The 15,762-nt window shown below is 47.1% G+C and overlaps 1 protein-coding gene across 1 annotated transcript; it reads right to left on the bottom strand.

The window, feature by feature from the left end:
• Window positions 1-1,218: 1,218 nt before the first annotated feature.
• LOC101405035 (synaptotagmin-6) lies at window positions 1,219-15,220 on the bottom strand. Its single transcript, XM_014779991.2, has 5 exons — window positions 15,106-15,220; window positions 9,779-9,950; window positions 8,417-8,567; window positions 4,761-4,829; window positions 1,219-3,130 (listed from the first exon to the last, which is right to left on the bottom strand). Exons 1-4 carry the CDS (start codon window positions 15,200-15,202, stop codon window positions 4,812-4,814), a joined length of 438 nt encoding a protein of 145 aa, XP_014635477.2. The 5' UTR covers window positions 15,203-15,220; the 3' UTR covers window positions 1,219-3,130; window positions 4,761-4,811.
• Window positions 15,221-15,762: the final 542 nt, after the last annotated feature.

Genomic DNA, 15,762 nt, shown 5'->3' with positions numbered 1-15,762 from the left:
GGTGGGCAAAAGCATCGCACTTTCTAGATACGAGTGTGTGACCTGCTTCCCTAGAGGAGCTTCAGCATCTGCAGAGGCTGCTTGTTGAGCTGAACAGCTGAGGAAAAAGCCGAGACCTGTGCACCAAATGCTCTCTGAGCCACAAGCCTGACAAAACACAGGTGAAGCCCAGCCTTATGCCGTATGCAGGTCTTCCTTGGGCAGAATAAAAAACCAACAAGCCCTTCTGCTGTACCTCTGACTGAAGGGAAGTGGTTATCTACGTGAAACAAAGATTACAAATAAAAGCTTTGCAGTGTCCTGTGTGTGTGCTGACTGCGAAACCTCAGGGATATACAATGACAAGAGAAATGAGCAAGAGACAGAGATTTAATTGAATAAAAACTCCAGGCTGTGACAGGGGCGGGAAGACATGAAGCAGAAATTAACAACATAATTTTTTAAATGATGATGCAATTAATTAACATCCTGAGTATGTGAGGGGTGGAGAGGGGAGAGGCATCTTGCAGCCCAGAAACACTGCTAAATAAACGAGAAGGGAACTCTGCATTTTAACAAACCAACAAAAAAAAAAATCTATGGGCAAAAGGCCCGGGTTATCGTGACTTCAGCAAAGCTCCCAACAGCAACCCAAAAGGTTTCTTGTGGCAGAGGAAGCTAACAAATGAATCAACCTTGTATTTCATTTTATTCTGAAACTTGTAATTCATTTTATTCTCATCTGTAGGGGAGAGATATTGGGCTAGATAATGAAGTTGGCAGGCATTCAGGTTTCATTCATGCTTCAGGTTGAGGACTAGTCTCCCCTGAGAATGCTAGGGGTGGGCTCTGGAGCCTGTAGAAATTTACCAAGACTGCTGGAGCAGGAGTGGTAGCAGGTGATTAGGGCGAGGTGGGGGCTGAACATCATCTCCTCAGGAAATGATTTTCCGAAACCATCGGGAGGCTCACTGTGTGAGATGGCTGCTTGGACGTAAGAGGAATATCTGAGAGCAATAACTTCCATGATTCGTGCCCACCACACTCCCTTCTCCAAAAGGTTAGAGTGGTCATCTTCCCCTGCCTACAGGTTTAAGGATGACAGCTGGACATTCATTTTGAGCTCACCTCTGGAAGGACCCCCTCGCACTAATTTCTGGGCTCCTTATGACCCAGGAAACTCAACCGTCCCCTTCATAATTGCAGAACTCACAGTATCTGCTCAATGAGATGGCCATCTTGATGGGGTCAGTCCAGAGTCAAGAAACAGAATGAAGTTTATGGCCTGCCAGGAGTCTTGTCGTGACCTTGGGATTTTTCTTACTCTAGAGAGAACATCCAGCTGCAGGCCTGCCTGACTTGGAAGGCCTATCAATCACAAGACATTGGGGGAGAAAACTTATCTTTTTACCAATGACACGTTAGCCCCTAGCCTCAGGCTCAGTACAGGGTAGAGATTGGGTTCATCTACATTTATTTTTCTAAGCTGAAAACTTCTTTTGCCACAATATCCTGTTACCTCATGCCCAGTCTGGTCATTTTTAGGACTAGAAGATACTACCCAAAGTTATATCAGCAGAGAAACCTGATATCTTGGCTTAAAATGAAGGTTACTTTATTGAGTTGCTGCTTCTAAAGCATGTGCCATATATAAAGAATAAGACACAAGGTGTGTGAATAGCTTTCACGTTCTTGACCTTCCATTGTTGAAAGAAGGGCTCTTCAGCAGACTTACCTCTGGCAAGTCACACACACACAGCTCTGGAAATTGACATTATGTAGTCACAAGTTTAAACGGAAACTCACCTCCACACATTTACCAGGGCTATACAAACTGATTTGAGCAAATCAACCTAGTTATAGGGGGTTGGTGGGAAGGCCACTATTAACTGAACAGAAACGTACTATTACAATACAGAACAGTTTAAACATTTTTTTTCTAAACTGAATTTGGCCTAAGGTAGAGATATAAAGGAAAGAAACCCATCACTACCACTGAAACAAACACACACTGAAGTACTTAGTAACTTATAGAACTAAAGTTTAAGATCAATATCATCCCAGAGCCAAGGGGGCTGAAATAGGATTAAGCTGACTTGGTTTCAATCAAGAAGATACTCTTCGTAGAAAGATGGACTCCAACTATTACTTGGATTTCAAAACTCTCTATTGAGAAAAAAACATTTTATCTAGGCTTTTCTTTGATCTGTTTAGGCATTTTCTGCTGCTTGATACTTCATGGAATTATAAAGCTATGTATAACACAAAAATCATTCCCGAACAAATGTGCCCCCTTTTCTTTACAATGAAGGTTATTTTTGAGAACAAAGATCCCATTTTCAAACAAATGTGGTCATTAACTGTGGTGCGCCAGAAAACATATGGCATGTTTAGTTTCAGCAGAATCAATCCTAAAGAAAGTGACTAAGTTTCCATGAGGAATTAAGACATTTTCAGTTCACGAGGAATGGCAGAGAGGAGCCCGGCATGACCAGCGGAAGGTTCACAGACACCACAGAGCACTTGTGATTTCAACATGGGACCAGGAGTCCACATCTCGGAGAATATCACAACCGCGAAGAGCTTCAAAGAGTCATAATCAGCCTGGTAAAGGCTCTTCGACCCATTTGCGCCATTCCTGTAGGCCACTGAAAAAGCAGCCACCGCTCCATCTCCCTTCCTTCTTCTCCAGGTTATGGAGCTTGGTGGAGACACAAAATTTCAGAAACTCAAACCACCTCCCCTGAAAAGACGACTATTTTACATTGTATTTTATAGAACCAACTCCTGGGCTCTCTACTCTTCGTTTTTTTCCTACTTCTTTTCCCTTCTTTTCTTGACAGCAGATCCACAAAAAGTGAAAACCACAAAACACATCACCTTGGGAGACAGACAAGACTAAGACAGATCTGACCACACGACAAGTGTCTCGGCCTTGACCTACACAGGAGCAGTTAAGACTCTGGAGTGAGAGATGCGCTGCCGCTGCCGCTGCCACTGCACAATACTGTGTTTAGACGGTTGAACAAGTGCAAAAAGAACGTTGCTGAGTCCTGTTCGTGTCACTTGGCCGTGCAGCTCATGGTGTCGGAGGTGGTTTCGGAGATGGGCAGGAGCTCTCGCTGTCGAAGCTGGCAGCTCGGCCCTGCCACTGCGGAGGGGAGAAAAAGCCAGTTATTGATTGCCAAGGGAATTTACATCTCCACTTCCAAAATTTATCTGGCCCGTGCACTGAATTCACCTTTCCCAGCTTTTGTAAGCTTTCTTGAATTTTGCTCTCAGCCATGCAAAAACATAAGGAAAACAGCATTATAGCTTCTAGTTTGGAATACCTGAGTTTTAAAACAGACATACTGCAGAGATAATTAAAGCTTTCTTCACTGTGTGGATTCTGCGTGTGTGTGTGTGTGTATTTTAATGAGGTGCTATGACTGGACCATTTCCGAGTGGCTTCAGCCATTTTTCACACTGAAAATCAGATTATGTTAGCAGTGAAAGAGGCAGTCTGCAGAGTATGCCCTTACTGCCAAGAACCCACGATCATGAATTATTAGCAGTTTGTCTGGGAGCTGTTAGTACAGCTAAAACCTGATATTGCTTTAGCTTTGGGCTCTTTTCTTCAGTCTTAATGCTTCCCATGGGCATTCACAACCAACTTGTGAGGAGGTAGGAGGTGCAAGGAGATAGCCACCCCTTCCCCTTTGGGGCATCTCCACCTTTGTTTTCCTCAGTGCTCTTCTCTCACAGGTTGCCTTCCTCTCAACCTGACTCTAACCCTCTGTGAAAGTGGGTGATGTCATGAGGCATAATGGAGTGAGGAGAGGGCTGAGGATGGATGGACCCATGCTCAAGCCATTCCACCCTTCTTTAAATTGAACAGCCAGTCATAGCTAGGCCAATGTTTTCTGGGCAAAGATCTGACCCTGTGAATATTCTCGACCTGTCTGGAGCTGTATGACTTCAAAGTGAGTCAGTGTCCATTGCTCACTCCCTTCTTTTTGTGAGCTGAGGAGACCCAATACTCTCCTAGGTGCCCGCAGGACAAGGCCCCAGAGAGACTTTACATAGGGGTCAAGACGGTCTTTCTGAACCTGAAGTGCAGCCCCTCTGCTTTTCATGAGCTTCAGGGGACTGATAGGGCTGTGGAGTGATGGGGCTGAGTAGGAGTTGCACTATGCATTTGTGCACGTATGGGGGTGGGATGGGGAAGCACACAGTTCCCCCCTCAACACAGCCATTTCTAGACAGAGCTGAGCCACCTAAGGAACAGACCATTTGCCATCCAGCATCTCCTATGGAATAGACGGGAAACCCATGTCACTGAGGAGATACCCAGACCTACCGAACACCTTCAGGCTGCTAGTCCTAAGGAAAGCATCTGTTATCCTTCCCCAGGCTCAGTTCTTCATGGCCGCTTAGTACTCTCTGTAAGGCCAACTTGCACATCTTGACAACTAACCAAAGGCTGGACAATCAGGTATTGATGACCTATTATGGGACCTAGACCTGAGCAACCTTAGTGTGCCAGAGCTGGAGGCAGGCCTGGGAGAACATCCAGTCTAACTCTCTCGTTCTTGCAGATAAGAAAACAAAGACACAGAGAAGTCAAGACACAGCTAGCTAGGGGCAGAGCCAGGATCCAAAACCAGGTCTCCTGACTCCCAACTCAGTGCTATTTACTCCGTCCTGCTGCCATCTTAGCATCTGGCAACAATAGGGGAAGAAGGAGACACAAATGTAATAAGCAGCCTAACCTCTTTGGGTCCATACCAGGTACTTACTCCTAACTCCGGGTGGCAGTCTCTCTGCTTGCAGCATCCACGTGAATGAAATCACAACCGAGGGTTTCCCTGGTGAAATATTTTAGATAAATAAATGCCTGGTTGTCAAGCCCATTGTGCCTTCTGACTCAAGTGTTTCTTAACCAGGAGGTGACATAAGATGATTACTAATGCTTTCATTTAACAGACCTTTATTTTAGAAGTTCTACGTGTTCTGTTACAACCTTTAATGTTGGCAAAAGGTACATTGTAATTACTGGCTTCTCTCCTGGGTAAGTATGCCACTTAATCTGATTGATGGGCCAGTCTAGAGGAGAAAAAACAAAATGGCTAAACAGAGTATGGCTTTTTCTTTATATAATTGCCCAAAGTCACACAGAGCATAATTGTTTATCCAGGACAAATGAAGAAGGCACACTGATTCCTCTGCTAGCTCCTGATTTTTCCTATGAAGATAAACAAAGGGACGAGACAGGGTTCATGGACAATGGGAAGGTGAATGATTCCAGGAAGCTTATCCTAGTGGCTCTGAAATAGCAGAGACCTGGTCCCCGGCACACAGGAAGATGATTGTTCCAGGGTGGCTGTGTTCCAGTAAGATCTTATTGTACTGAAATGGGTCACATTCCAACAGAGATCTAAAATCTCTGGCAGATGATCTGAACTTGACCCTTCAAAATAAAACACCTTGGAGAAGGTCGCTGATAAACCTGGGCTCTGTGTGTGGCGACAGCAATGACACGCAGCACTGGGCAGGAGTGCTGAGAGGGAAGGGGCCACAGCCGCTGCCAGGGAAGGATGCTCGCTATGGCTTAATCAATTTTCATTCATGAAAAAATCCCAGCAGGGAAAAAGACCTTTTCAGTTAATTTGTTCCCCTCAACCTTATTTTAAAACCCCAAACAAGTGAGCAAGTATGGTGCCCTCTGTTCTCATTAATAAAAAAGGAATGATCACAGCACTTAAAACTCCTCTAAGAAAGGTGCAATATAAATGCAGAGTACTTTACGGATATGATGCCATTTATCTTCTGGGGAGCTGGAGAATGAGATTTCTTTACATATTATATACATAGGAGAAACAAGTTCCAGGAGCAAATCCTTGCTCAATGTCCAGAACAGGACCAAAAAGAAGGCAGGATGTGAGCTCCGAGGATGATTGAGATGACCAGTGTCCAAGTCCAGTGCATCACGCGACCACAACGAGGGCTTACTTAATATTAGCCTCGTGGGGTTTCAGATGCATTTTTATAAAGGTCCTTAAACTGTGGGTGCTAAAAGTGTAGGTACAAATTCTTACAAATTTGTACTGATGAAATCCTAAGTGGCCAGGATGAATGTCATTTTCAGCTTCTTCATACAGAGAAATGATCAGCTGAGCAGAAAACGGTAGGGCAGTGAGTGGGGGAGGGGGCACGTCCGGGAGCTTGGTACACGAGGTCAAGAAAAAAGTAAACCCAAAGGATAGGAATCAATTTATTCTCTTTTCGTTTTCCATATACTGTTACTTTCCCTTTACTATCTCATCAAATATTCATTTTCAAGGGCTTGATTCTACTTTTTCTTTCTTTTGTAGTCTAGACTAGTGAGTTGGAGTTCTCAAAGAAACAAGACTCGGAATCAATTATTTGGCTTAATTAGGTTGTATTCTTCACGGAGAGTAATGCTGGGGCTGAGTCCCAGCACCTCCGTGCTACATGGCACCCTGCCCCAAATTCCAGCCGAGGCTGGTCAGTCACTCCCAGTTTGCATGGACAGGCCCAGCCCAGTAACTGAGATGGGTTATTGCAGCTCTAAGATTAAAAAGCTGATGCAAGACGCAGGCTCATTGGCCCAGTCATCTATCATTTAGGGTCAGAGTTTCGTAGAAAAGTAGACCTGGGAGGAGCCCACTCCCTCATTTTACCAACCAGGAAACTGAAGACCAGAGTGGGGCAGTGAGTTGCCTGAGGCTGCACAGCCCATCAGAAGTCTCTTAGCTCCCATTCCATGCCCCTGCCCCTAAACCATCCTGAACGTTTTCGTATACTTATTCGATGCTTGGATATCTCCAAAGGATTTGAAAAAGGAGAGGGGGCAGGGCACCCTCCCTGGGATGAATCAACCCTGCATTCGTGAGGTGCCAAATGTTGTCACCAGGTTGGCTAGAGTTCTGCTCAGTAGCTGCCTCCTGTGTAGGTGGAGAGTGGTCATGGGTACCTCACCGACACCCTGCAGAGAAGGCCTTCTGGAAAAGACGGGGCAGAGGGTCCCCTGGAGAGAGGAGCAGAGAGTTGAGGGACTGGCCTCACTCATAAGAGCTCCACAGCTGTGGTCAAATCAAGGCCACCACGAGAGAAACGTGAGGCCTCAGATGGGCAGGAACCATGTCTTTGCCTAACTCCTCCATGCTGGCCTCAAAGGCCGCAGGGCAGGGGCTTTGCAAAGTACATGCCTACTTGGGGAGGTAAATCCACTAGCCTGGCTCCCCAGAGGCCTCTATCTCCCACAAGATTCCACGTGTCCAATCCCCTCAGCTCTCAGTCTCTCTTGAGACCCCTCACACTGCTGGAAACAGGTGGAAACAGGCTTGCCCACCCTGAGAAGGGAAGGAACCAGTAGGTCCTCCAGGTTTGCTGCCCACATGTTTTCTGTGTCACACAGTGTGGAGAGGCAATTACTCTGTTTAAGGTGACTCTGCTTTTAAGCCGAGGGGCCATGTGGTATAAGGGTTAAAGCTATATTTTTTATTAGTAGATTTCCCAATTTTATCCAGTTCTCTAAACTTACTGGGCTTGAAGCCTGTTAAGATGAGCGAATGATCACCCAGCTTTCTAGGATGCAGATTGGGGTATGAGATACTCAAAATGAAGTTTAAAGCTCGTCTGGTCACCCCCACTCCCCAACCCATTTGAGAATAAGCAGGCCTGGGGTGATAAATCACAGGATCTTAAATTGGTGGGCCCCGTGGAGGTGGGGCAGACTGTAAATATCATTGGAAGGGACATTTTCCTTGCAGCTGAGAGAGAAATGACTGGCTCAAGATTATACAGCAGTTGGGAGGGGCCAAGGTTGGAGCCCAAGTCTCTGGACTCCCAGGCAGTGCTCTGTCCATCACATCTCGGTTAGGACTCGGCCAGAAAGTGTGACACCCGAAGCTGTACTCTCTTCTCCAACAAGGAGGAGTAACCATGCTCCTGAGAGCAGGATCTGGTCTCTGGCGATACCCAACTGCTCAGAGAAAACTGCCATGGGACGGCCTGGTTAGAGCCTCAGGGAACTTACTGCTTTGATAGGAGTAGAATTTCTTGCTAAGTTCTGATCTCACCCCCATGGGGCTTTCTCCTAAAGGACTGGGTTGGCCCAGGGCCCTTATGAAAGCATTCTGGGCCTGGTACGGTGGAGCTGCTGGGAAGGCTTCCTCCAAGTTTTTATTTTCTATTTAGAACTCAGTGTCGCTTTCGATATGCTCAACATCAGAGACTTTTTGTCAGGCAGCTTCCCACCATCTTCCTCCATTTCCTTCCTGCCTGTTACACAGTGGGGGAGAAGCACATGGTCCCCACACCCCCCCGGGAAGGACTCATGAAGGCGAGGTCTTGCAGCAGCCGACTGCCATTCTCCAGCCCGAGCTGCCATGCAGCAAACATGCCAATGGCCAAGCGCAACCTCACCCACCTCTTTGAAGGATTTCTTTACCTCCACCAAGGAGTGCCAGTGTGCGATGGGCTTCCGCGGGTATGCCAGCATCTCGTTCCAGTGGTCCCTGCCCAGGCCCTCGGCGCTGATCCCCACACGACAGACACCAATGATCTCATTGTGGCCCACTCTGAGGGAGAAACAAAGGGCCCAGCGTTGGAGACCAGACATGCTCTCAGAAAGAGAGGCCCCAAGGTCTGGGACTCTGCCCAGCAGGTCTAACTCAGAACGCTGAGCTCTGAAAATAGATGCTTGGCAGGGCCAGAAGGTGCCAGAGGCAGTGACACTTTGCACAGCCTCCTTGGGTGGACATTGGACACAGACAGATAAGCAAAAGGTTGTAAACTTGTTTGGAATCTCAGGAAATGGTGGGCAGACGGTCTGACTTTGGGGAGTGGGAGAGTTCAAGTCTCTTCCATTATCTGATTCGGCTAGCACAGCACACTCTCCCTCAAGACATCAGCATTTGGCAATAAATCAACTTGCTCTGAGTACCACCTCTTCATACCCCCAGCAGCTGGGATGTGATTTATTCACTCAGCAAGAACATCAATCATCACTCAAATATGTTCACCGAGCACCTACTATGCCCGAGAACTTATGATAAAAATCTTGGATTGAGGCTTTACTGCATGGTTTCTTTCTTCTTCAGCTACGCTGACAACTGGAGAGAGGAGTCATTACAGCTAGACTAGTTGGGAAATATTTTTGAGCCAGCCTTGATGGAAGAGCAGGATATGGATAAGGAGAAGAGAAGAAATATATCCAAGGAAGGAAAAATCAAGTTGGATGGATATGCCGGGTCCATACTATAGGAGGCCTTGAGAGTCCAGGGGAAAAGCCTGGACAATAGGAGCCATTGATGGTTCCTGAGAAGGGCAGGCCCAGGAAGAAAGTGATCTTTTAGGAAGGTGTGCCTTTAGTATTCGGTTGGATTGAGCTAGGGAGTGATGCAGGCAGGGATCAGCTAGGCAGCTGCATAGCCATCCCCGAGCAGAAGTGGTAGCAGCAGCAGAAATGGAGAGGATAGAGAGGCATTTTAAAGGACAGATGATAGGACTCAGTGCCAGATGGAGGAACAGGAATAGTCAGGGATGAAGTCAGGAAACTGATGCGTGGAGCTGCCCTGATGGAAATGGGGCAGCTGGGAAGCGAAGCTTAAGCTTCCCCTTGGGGAAATCCATGCTCTTCCTCAAACTCCATACTCATTTTGGGTGTAGCCAGATTTGAGGCCACCGGGTGCCTGAGCCATGAATGACAAGCTCAAGGTCAAGGAGCCGTGTGCTGCGTTGGAGTGGGGGTAGAGGCAGGGAATCATGTCCCTCTGGGACCTACGCTTACCGATCATAATCCATAACTGAGATGAGCAAGCTGACTTGATCCATGTTCTCTGGGGGAATGTCAAAGATGATGGCTTCATTGTAGACAGGATTGAGAGTGTTCTTCTTTATGGTTGTTTTCTTCTTCTTTAGTCTCCGCCCGTCACAAAGCAGGGACACTTTGACGTATGGGTCTGTGCCAATGGGGGTGGTGGGAAGGGAAGGGAGCATGTTAAACAGATGTCCTGAAACATCATTTGCAACAGAAGGATGGAAGCCCCAGGCCTACTGTTGCTCATCAGATGGTATCAGTGGGTTGTTAAAATAATTAAACTACCTTGTATTTATGTAGCACACCTGTCTCTCAGGACACTTCACGCTTAATAAACACAGAGTCTTAGCGACCTCAGGATTCTTGAGAGAGCGCTTAATGGACTCTCACTAATGGAGAAGCTGGCCCCAAATCCGACAGGACACTTGCCCGTGAGTATGCAGTTCACAGCCCTAAATCTCAGCTCATGGTGGCCGGCTGGCTCCAAAGGGTGGTGAGGCTGAACAAAGGCACTCTATTTCTTTTTTTTTTTTTTTTGTAAGGAAGATCAGCCCTGAGTTAACATCCTTGCTAATCCTCCTCTTTTTGCTGAGGAAGACTGGCTCTGAGCTAACATCCATTGCCAATCCTCCACCTTTTTTTTTTTCCTCAAAGCCCCCCAGTAGATAGTTGTATGTCATAGTTGCACATCCTTCTAGTTGCTGTATGTGGGACGTGGCCTCAGCACGGCTGGAGAAGCGGTGCGTCGGTGCGCGCCCGGGATCCGAACCCAGGCTGCCAGTAGCGGAGCGCGTGCACTTAACCGCCAAGCCACGGGGCCGGCCCAAGGCACTCTATTTCTTTCACCTACTTGGAGTCCTTTTCTCTGGGGGGTTCTGACAGCATTATTAACCAAAGGATAAGGGAGGTAAAAATAGAACTCAATGACGCCCAAGGAGTAGCAACATGTCAGAGTAAATGAACAGCGACAATCACAATGCTGTTCGTGTCCTTCCCACCTGACAAAAGGATTATGGGTCCCATTGTCCCAACAAGCTCATTTCCACCTGGCATCAAGAAGGGGTGTAGTGACCCTGCTCTCTGCTTCCCAGGAAGCCATTTCCTGCCCACTTCTGGGCAGTGGAGGAAGAGGGGAGCTGTGGCTGGGGAAGTGAGTGAGGCAGCCTCCTGAGATTCAGGGCAGCCAGCTGATATTTCACTTCTCAGTGGGATCTTGGATTCTTTCCATCCCACGAGGAGATGTCTTTTTACTGAACATCCATGAGCCTCCCATCATTGTCTCTTCTTTAGTTTTCTGAATAGGTATTTCACGGTCATCTTTCCACCCTGAAATTTTCTACTCTTCCGAGTGAAGTGACACCTATTGTATCTCATAGCACAGGTGTCTCGGTCACCATCATAATTGTTATTTATGCTGCACAGCTCAAGAAACGAGAGGGCAACTCACAGGTAATAACAGCTTTTGAGACACTGATGTGCTGAGACACCTTCTTGCCTAGAAGCCAGGGCTCATGTGAATCTGTCAGGAGGTGTGGGCCAAGCCGTTGCACTCGGCTCCTTGATTCGCAGGCATGTGGTTCTATCTCCCGGGCACCAGAACACCCACCAGCCCCTCACGCTCCCTGGGCATCGTTCGGGTGGCAGATAAGGCACACAGCTATGGGGAAGCTAGAAAGTACTGTGACACCTGGTCAGAAACTCCAAGCCTTAAAGGCATTTCTGTAGACACCCAAATGAACCACTGACTAACCAATGTGACAGCGGTAGCTGTGCCTTAACCGTGGGGACACTTGGGTTTATGGAGGAACTGGGGAGACCATGAGGTGCTTAATCAACCAGCTGTCTCGGACTACCCATTTGAAAGGGCCCTATCTCAGGGAGATTTTCAATAAAAAGGAAGGAGGGGCTCTGAGAACCGCTATGAGACAGCTTTTTGGTTTCCACAGGCTCCATTCCCTGTGGATGTGCCTAGGACAGTGTTCAGGCGCGAGCAGACAGGTGAGAAAGCCAGCTCCAAGACCTGTCAGTAACACGGCAACTCCTAAACTCCTTAAGGGTGTACATTGCTTTGAAAAGTGTCTTCAGGCTTGAGGCTGCTCATGTGCTGCCTCATCCCCTGCCATACCTATTTCTACACACTCCCACAGCAGACCAAATTTCCATGTCACCAGGCTTGGAAAAATACGGCAGAGCCACCTGTCCCATGGGCCACTAGACAAATGCCTTGTTACTGACTGGGAGACTCTCAGCTCCCTTCCCCAACCCTATTCACTGCTACGAGACAGATCCAATTTGCAAAATTCAGTGGATGTGTTTCTCTTGAAGGAACCAACAATCTCACCAGCGTCCAAGAGGCTAAGCGAGAGATGACTGTTCCCTAGGGCAAAAATTTGTGGCTTCTAGTGGAATGCTGGCTCCAGCATAGAATATCATAGGCTGTTAGAGAAGAAAGGACCTCACCTTTGAGGTCCTTTCTTCTCTAACAGCCTATGATATTCTATGCAGCTGGAGGAGGCGGCACAAAGACCAGCAGCATATTTCAGCCTCATTGTCACAAGAGCCATCATAATTTAGCGTTTGGTGTGTGCCAGACACTGTGCTGAGAGATTTACATACATCACGTCATTTAAACTTCACATCAACCATATAAAATATTTATTGTCATCATTCCCATTTTATACATAGGGAAATTGAGGTTAGAGAGATTAAGAAACTTGCCTAAGATTTGAAGATGGGGTCTGGCTCCAAAGTTTACATTTTTAACCACTAGACTCAAAGCAGTACAGACCAGATATGCCAGAGATGGGTGAGTTCCTCACTCATCACCCTTTGTGGCATACTGATCCTTATTATTATTTTGTACCATTTTTGTTGTCATTGTTCTAGTAGATAGGCTCAGAGAATTGATTCACGACTAGTTTAGATCAAGGAGAATAGGAAGATCCTTGGTTTTAGAGGTGAATGTCATATAAATCAAGAACAGGCAATTAATAAGCTCCATTCACTCTCCAGTTTAGTTCAACATCAAAGCAGTCTGGGTGGAAGGCAACCTCAAACTCATCCTCAGAAACAGAAGATCTAGTTTGACAGGCCCCTGGCAGGCATGCCCCCACTGCATCACCCCCTGACAAGGTTCCTCATGCTGTAAATTCATCCATTCAATACATATTTATTCAGTGCTTATTGTGTTCCACACACTGTTCCAGACACTCACATCAGTGAACAAAAGAGACAGAAATCCCTGACAGAAAGAGGACCCCTGAATTTTCAGAATCAAGCTGAGATTTAACACCAGATTCCAAACCCAGGTAGAACAGACGGGCAATTGTGAGAGGGAGGTTAGGACTTAGCAAGAGAAATATCTCTCACCCCCAACGCTCTGATGTGGAACGGACTTTATGATTACCTCAGTGGCTTTGCCATACGGTCTCTCTAGCACATCAATTTAATTACACCATAGAAGATAGTGTGGGGACTTGGGCAGCAAAATCCTATTTCCCTCAGCAGCCTAAGAGTCCTCAGTGAATTTCCATCCCTGGCACTCACTTATTTTGATATTAAAATGAAATCTACGTTGGCTATATTTTGGGAGGAAGCTGACTTGATGCTGCCTAAGAGCTTTGCATGGATCAGAGGGGTTCTTTAAGCTCTCCACCGTGTCCCCATGTGTGGTGGTAGCTGCCGTGGAAGGAGAGGCATTAGGGTGGGGGCTCTCTGGGGGAGTTTTTGGCCTGGAAGGCGTGAGTGCAGCAGAGACAGTGGGAGCTGGGAGCAGAGGCTCCGAGGGATTCAAAACTGCAACAAATACACGTTACTTCAGCGCTTCCCGACCACCTTTTCCTGAAACCTCATTTTTCAAGGCCTAATACTGCATCTTCTAACTGCACCAGGTTGCACCTGGGCCCATATGTTTTCCGCTGGACCATCACCTCTTTACGGCAACTGTGATTTTTTTTTTTTTTGGTCTCATTGTCTTTATTTTATTTTTAATTTTTTGTTTATTGCAGTAACATTGGTTTATAACATTGTAAAAATTTCAGGTGTACATCATTATACTTCTATTTCTGCATAGATTACATCATGTTCACCACCCAAATACTAATTACAACCCATCACCACACACATGTGCCGAATTATCCCTTTCACCCTCCTCCCTCCCCCCTTCCCCTCTGGTAACCACCAAGCCGATCTCTATCCCTATGTGTTTGTTTATTGTTGTTATTATCTACTACTTAATGAAGGAAATCATACGGTATTTGACCTTCTCCTTGTGATTATAGTAAGGAGTTTTCCAGGAAATGATTAATGAATAAAAGGAAAAATCTTCCATATATTCCTATCCAAGTTCAGAGGCACCTCTGGAGTGGTTTTACATCTGTAATCTGAATCATCAGAAAAGCCTCTTGGGCGGGTGTCTAGAGAAACAAACCAGGCCTTTTCCTCCATTTGCTACTCTGACTGTGGCCCAGACAGTCTGTGTGCTTGCTCTTTAGGAGGCTTCAACCCATTTCACGTCTTGGGCTAATGTGAGGTGACGTGGGGAAGGAGGTTCAAGCTACTCCTCTGTTACATTGAAACTCAAATACCTTCTCCAACAACGATATGAAGAATTGTGGAAAAGGATTAAACTTCTGACACCATGTCCAGCCTGCAGTCTCTGCAACTGCCCCCAAACCAGCACTTCCGTTTTGCTGGAATAGGACTTACTTCCCCTGCTGTACCTGCAGCTCTCCAGGTGTGGAGGCTGAGGCAGGGCCCCTGCGGGACAAACTCCAAGACAAACACACTGTCCTTTTCAGGGGCTCTGCTCCTTCGCCTCAGTCTGCAGGGCTGCTGCAGGGCCGTGTGCATCTACAAACACTTACACGCTCCAATTCGACAGAATCCTTGGGACTCCCGGGGCCTCACATAAACTAGAAAGATTTTCCTTCATTTTTTTCTCCTATATATTTACCTCTTCATCTCTCCCTCCTCTAAGAGAAAGAATGATAGTAATGGCTGATATCTACTGAGTGCTCAAGATGTGTCTGGCACAATTCTAAGCATTTACATGAATTAACTCATTTATCTTTAAAGCAACCTGTGTAAGCTATTTTTTCAGATTAGGAAACCAAAGCAGTACACAGCAAGGAAGTAGCAGAACTGGAATTCGAATCCAGGCAGTTTGCCTCCAGAGCTGGGGCTTCTATTCCCAGAATACTGACAATTCTTTCCCCTTCTCTCTGAACATCTTTCCAGATCCTAATGTCTGGGCTGCTGGGAGGCCACGTGGCAGCCCACTTGGGTGAGAGAGGTACCTGAATAGCCTGTGATGTCCATCGCCTTGAGGTTCCGACATTTGATCACGGTGAGGGTGAGCCTGCCCGCTGTGGGCAGGTAGCAGAGGGAGAACATGATCTCTCCCAAATCCACGCTTTCCTGCAAAGAAGCAGACAAGAGGGCAGATGAGGGGCACACGGCTCCCCATGCTGCGAGGCCCAGGAGAAGGCTCTTTGAGGCAGAGTGCCTTGTCTTTAAGACTGGAGGGTCTGGCCTCCATGCTGGGACTAAGTGGGTATAAAAGGCAGTGGTGACAATATTGCCTCTGCAGCAGAATTTGTCCCCTTCAATGTTCCCTCTCAGCTCTGAGCAGTCTCTGGTCCTGGTCCTCACCCTCCTGCTATGGCCTGACCTGCCTCCATGCACCCCTTGGCTGTAGCCTCCGGACCACCAGCCCCTTTGGGGCCCAGCCCTGTTCTCCTCCAGCTCATCCTTCTCAGTCACTGGTCCCCCTGACTTCTGGCCCCACCTGGCCTGTGGTCATGAGTGTGTCCTGTACAAGACACACTCTGGCCATCACGTGTCCCCTCTCCCAGCAGATCTGCTTCCAGCCCTCAGCTCAGTCATTCTTCATCAGTCTCTCTGCCTTGGCAGCTTCCTTGCCTCTCCCGAAACACACCTAGCACTCCAACTTC

This window comes from Ceratotherium simum, chromosome 2, assembly GCF_057802395.1.
Source record: "Ceratotherium simum simum isolate JZ-2026a chromosome 2, ASM5780239v1, whole genome shotgun sequence".
Classification (NCBI taxonomy): Eukaryota; Metazoa; Chordata; class Mammalia; order Perissodactyla; family Rhinocerotidae; genus Ceratotherium; species Ceratotherium simum.
Note: the sequence above shows the minus strand (reverse complement) of the source record. Positions and strands in the feature narration are given on the sequence as shown.

Excerpts from the sequence above, each read along its gene's own strand:
- LOC101405035 (XM_014779991.2), bottom strand. The coding sequence starts at position 15,202 with ATGTTCTCCCTCTGCTACCTGCCCACAGCGGGCAGGCTCACCCTCACC. Across the intron at positions 9,951-15,105 it reads GGACATCACAGGCTATTCAG|ACCCATACGTCAAAGTGTCC; the intron begins GTACCTCTCTCA and ends CCATTGGCACAG. Across the intron at positions 8,568-9,778 it reads TCAGTTATGGATTATGATCG|AGTGGGCCACAATGAGATCA; the intron begins GTAAGCGTAGGT and ends TTTCTCCCTCAG.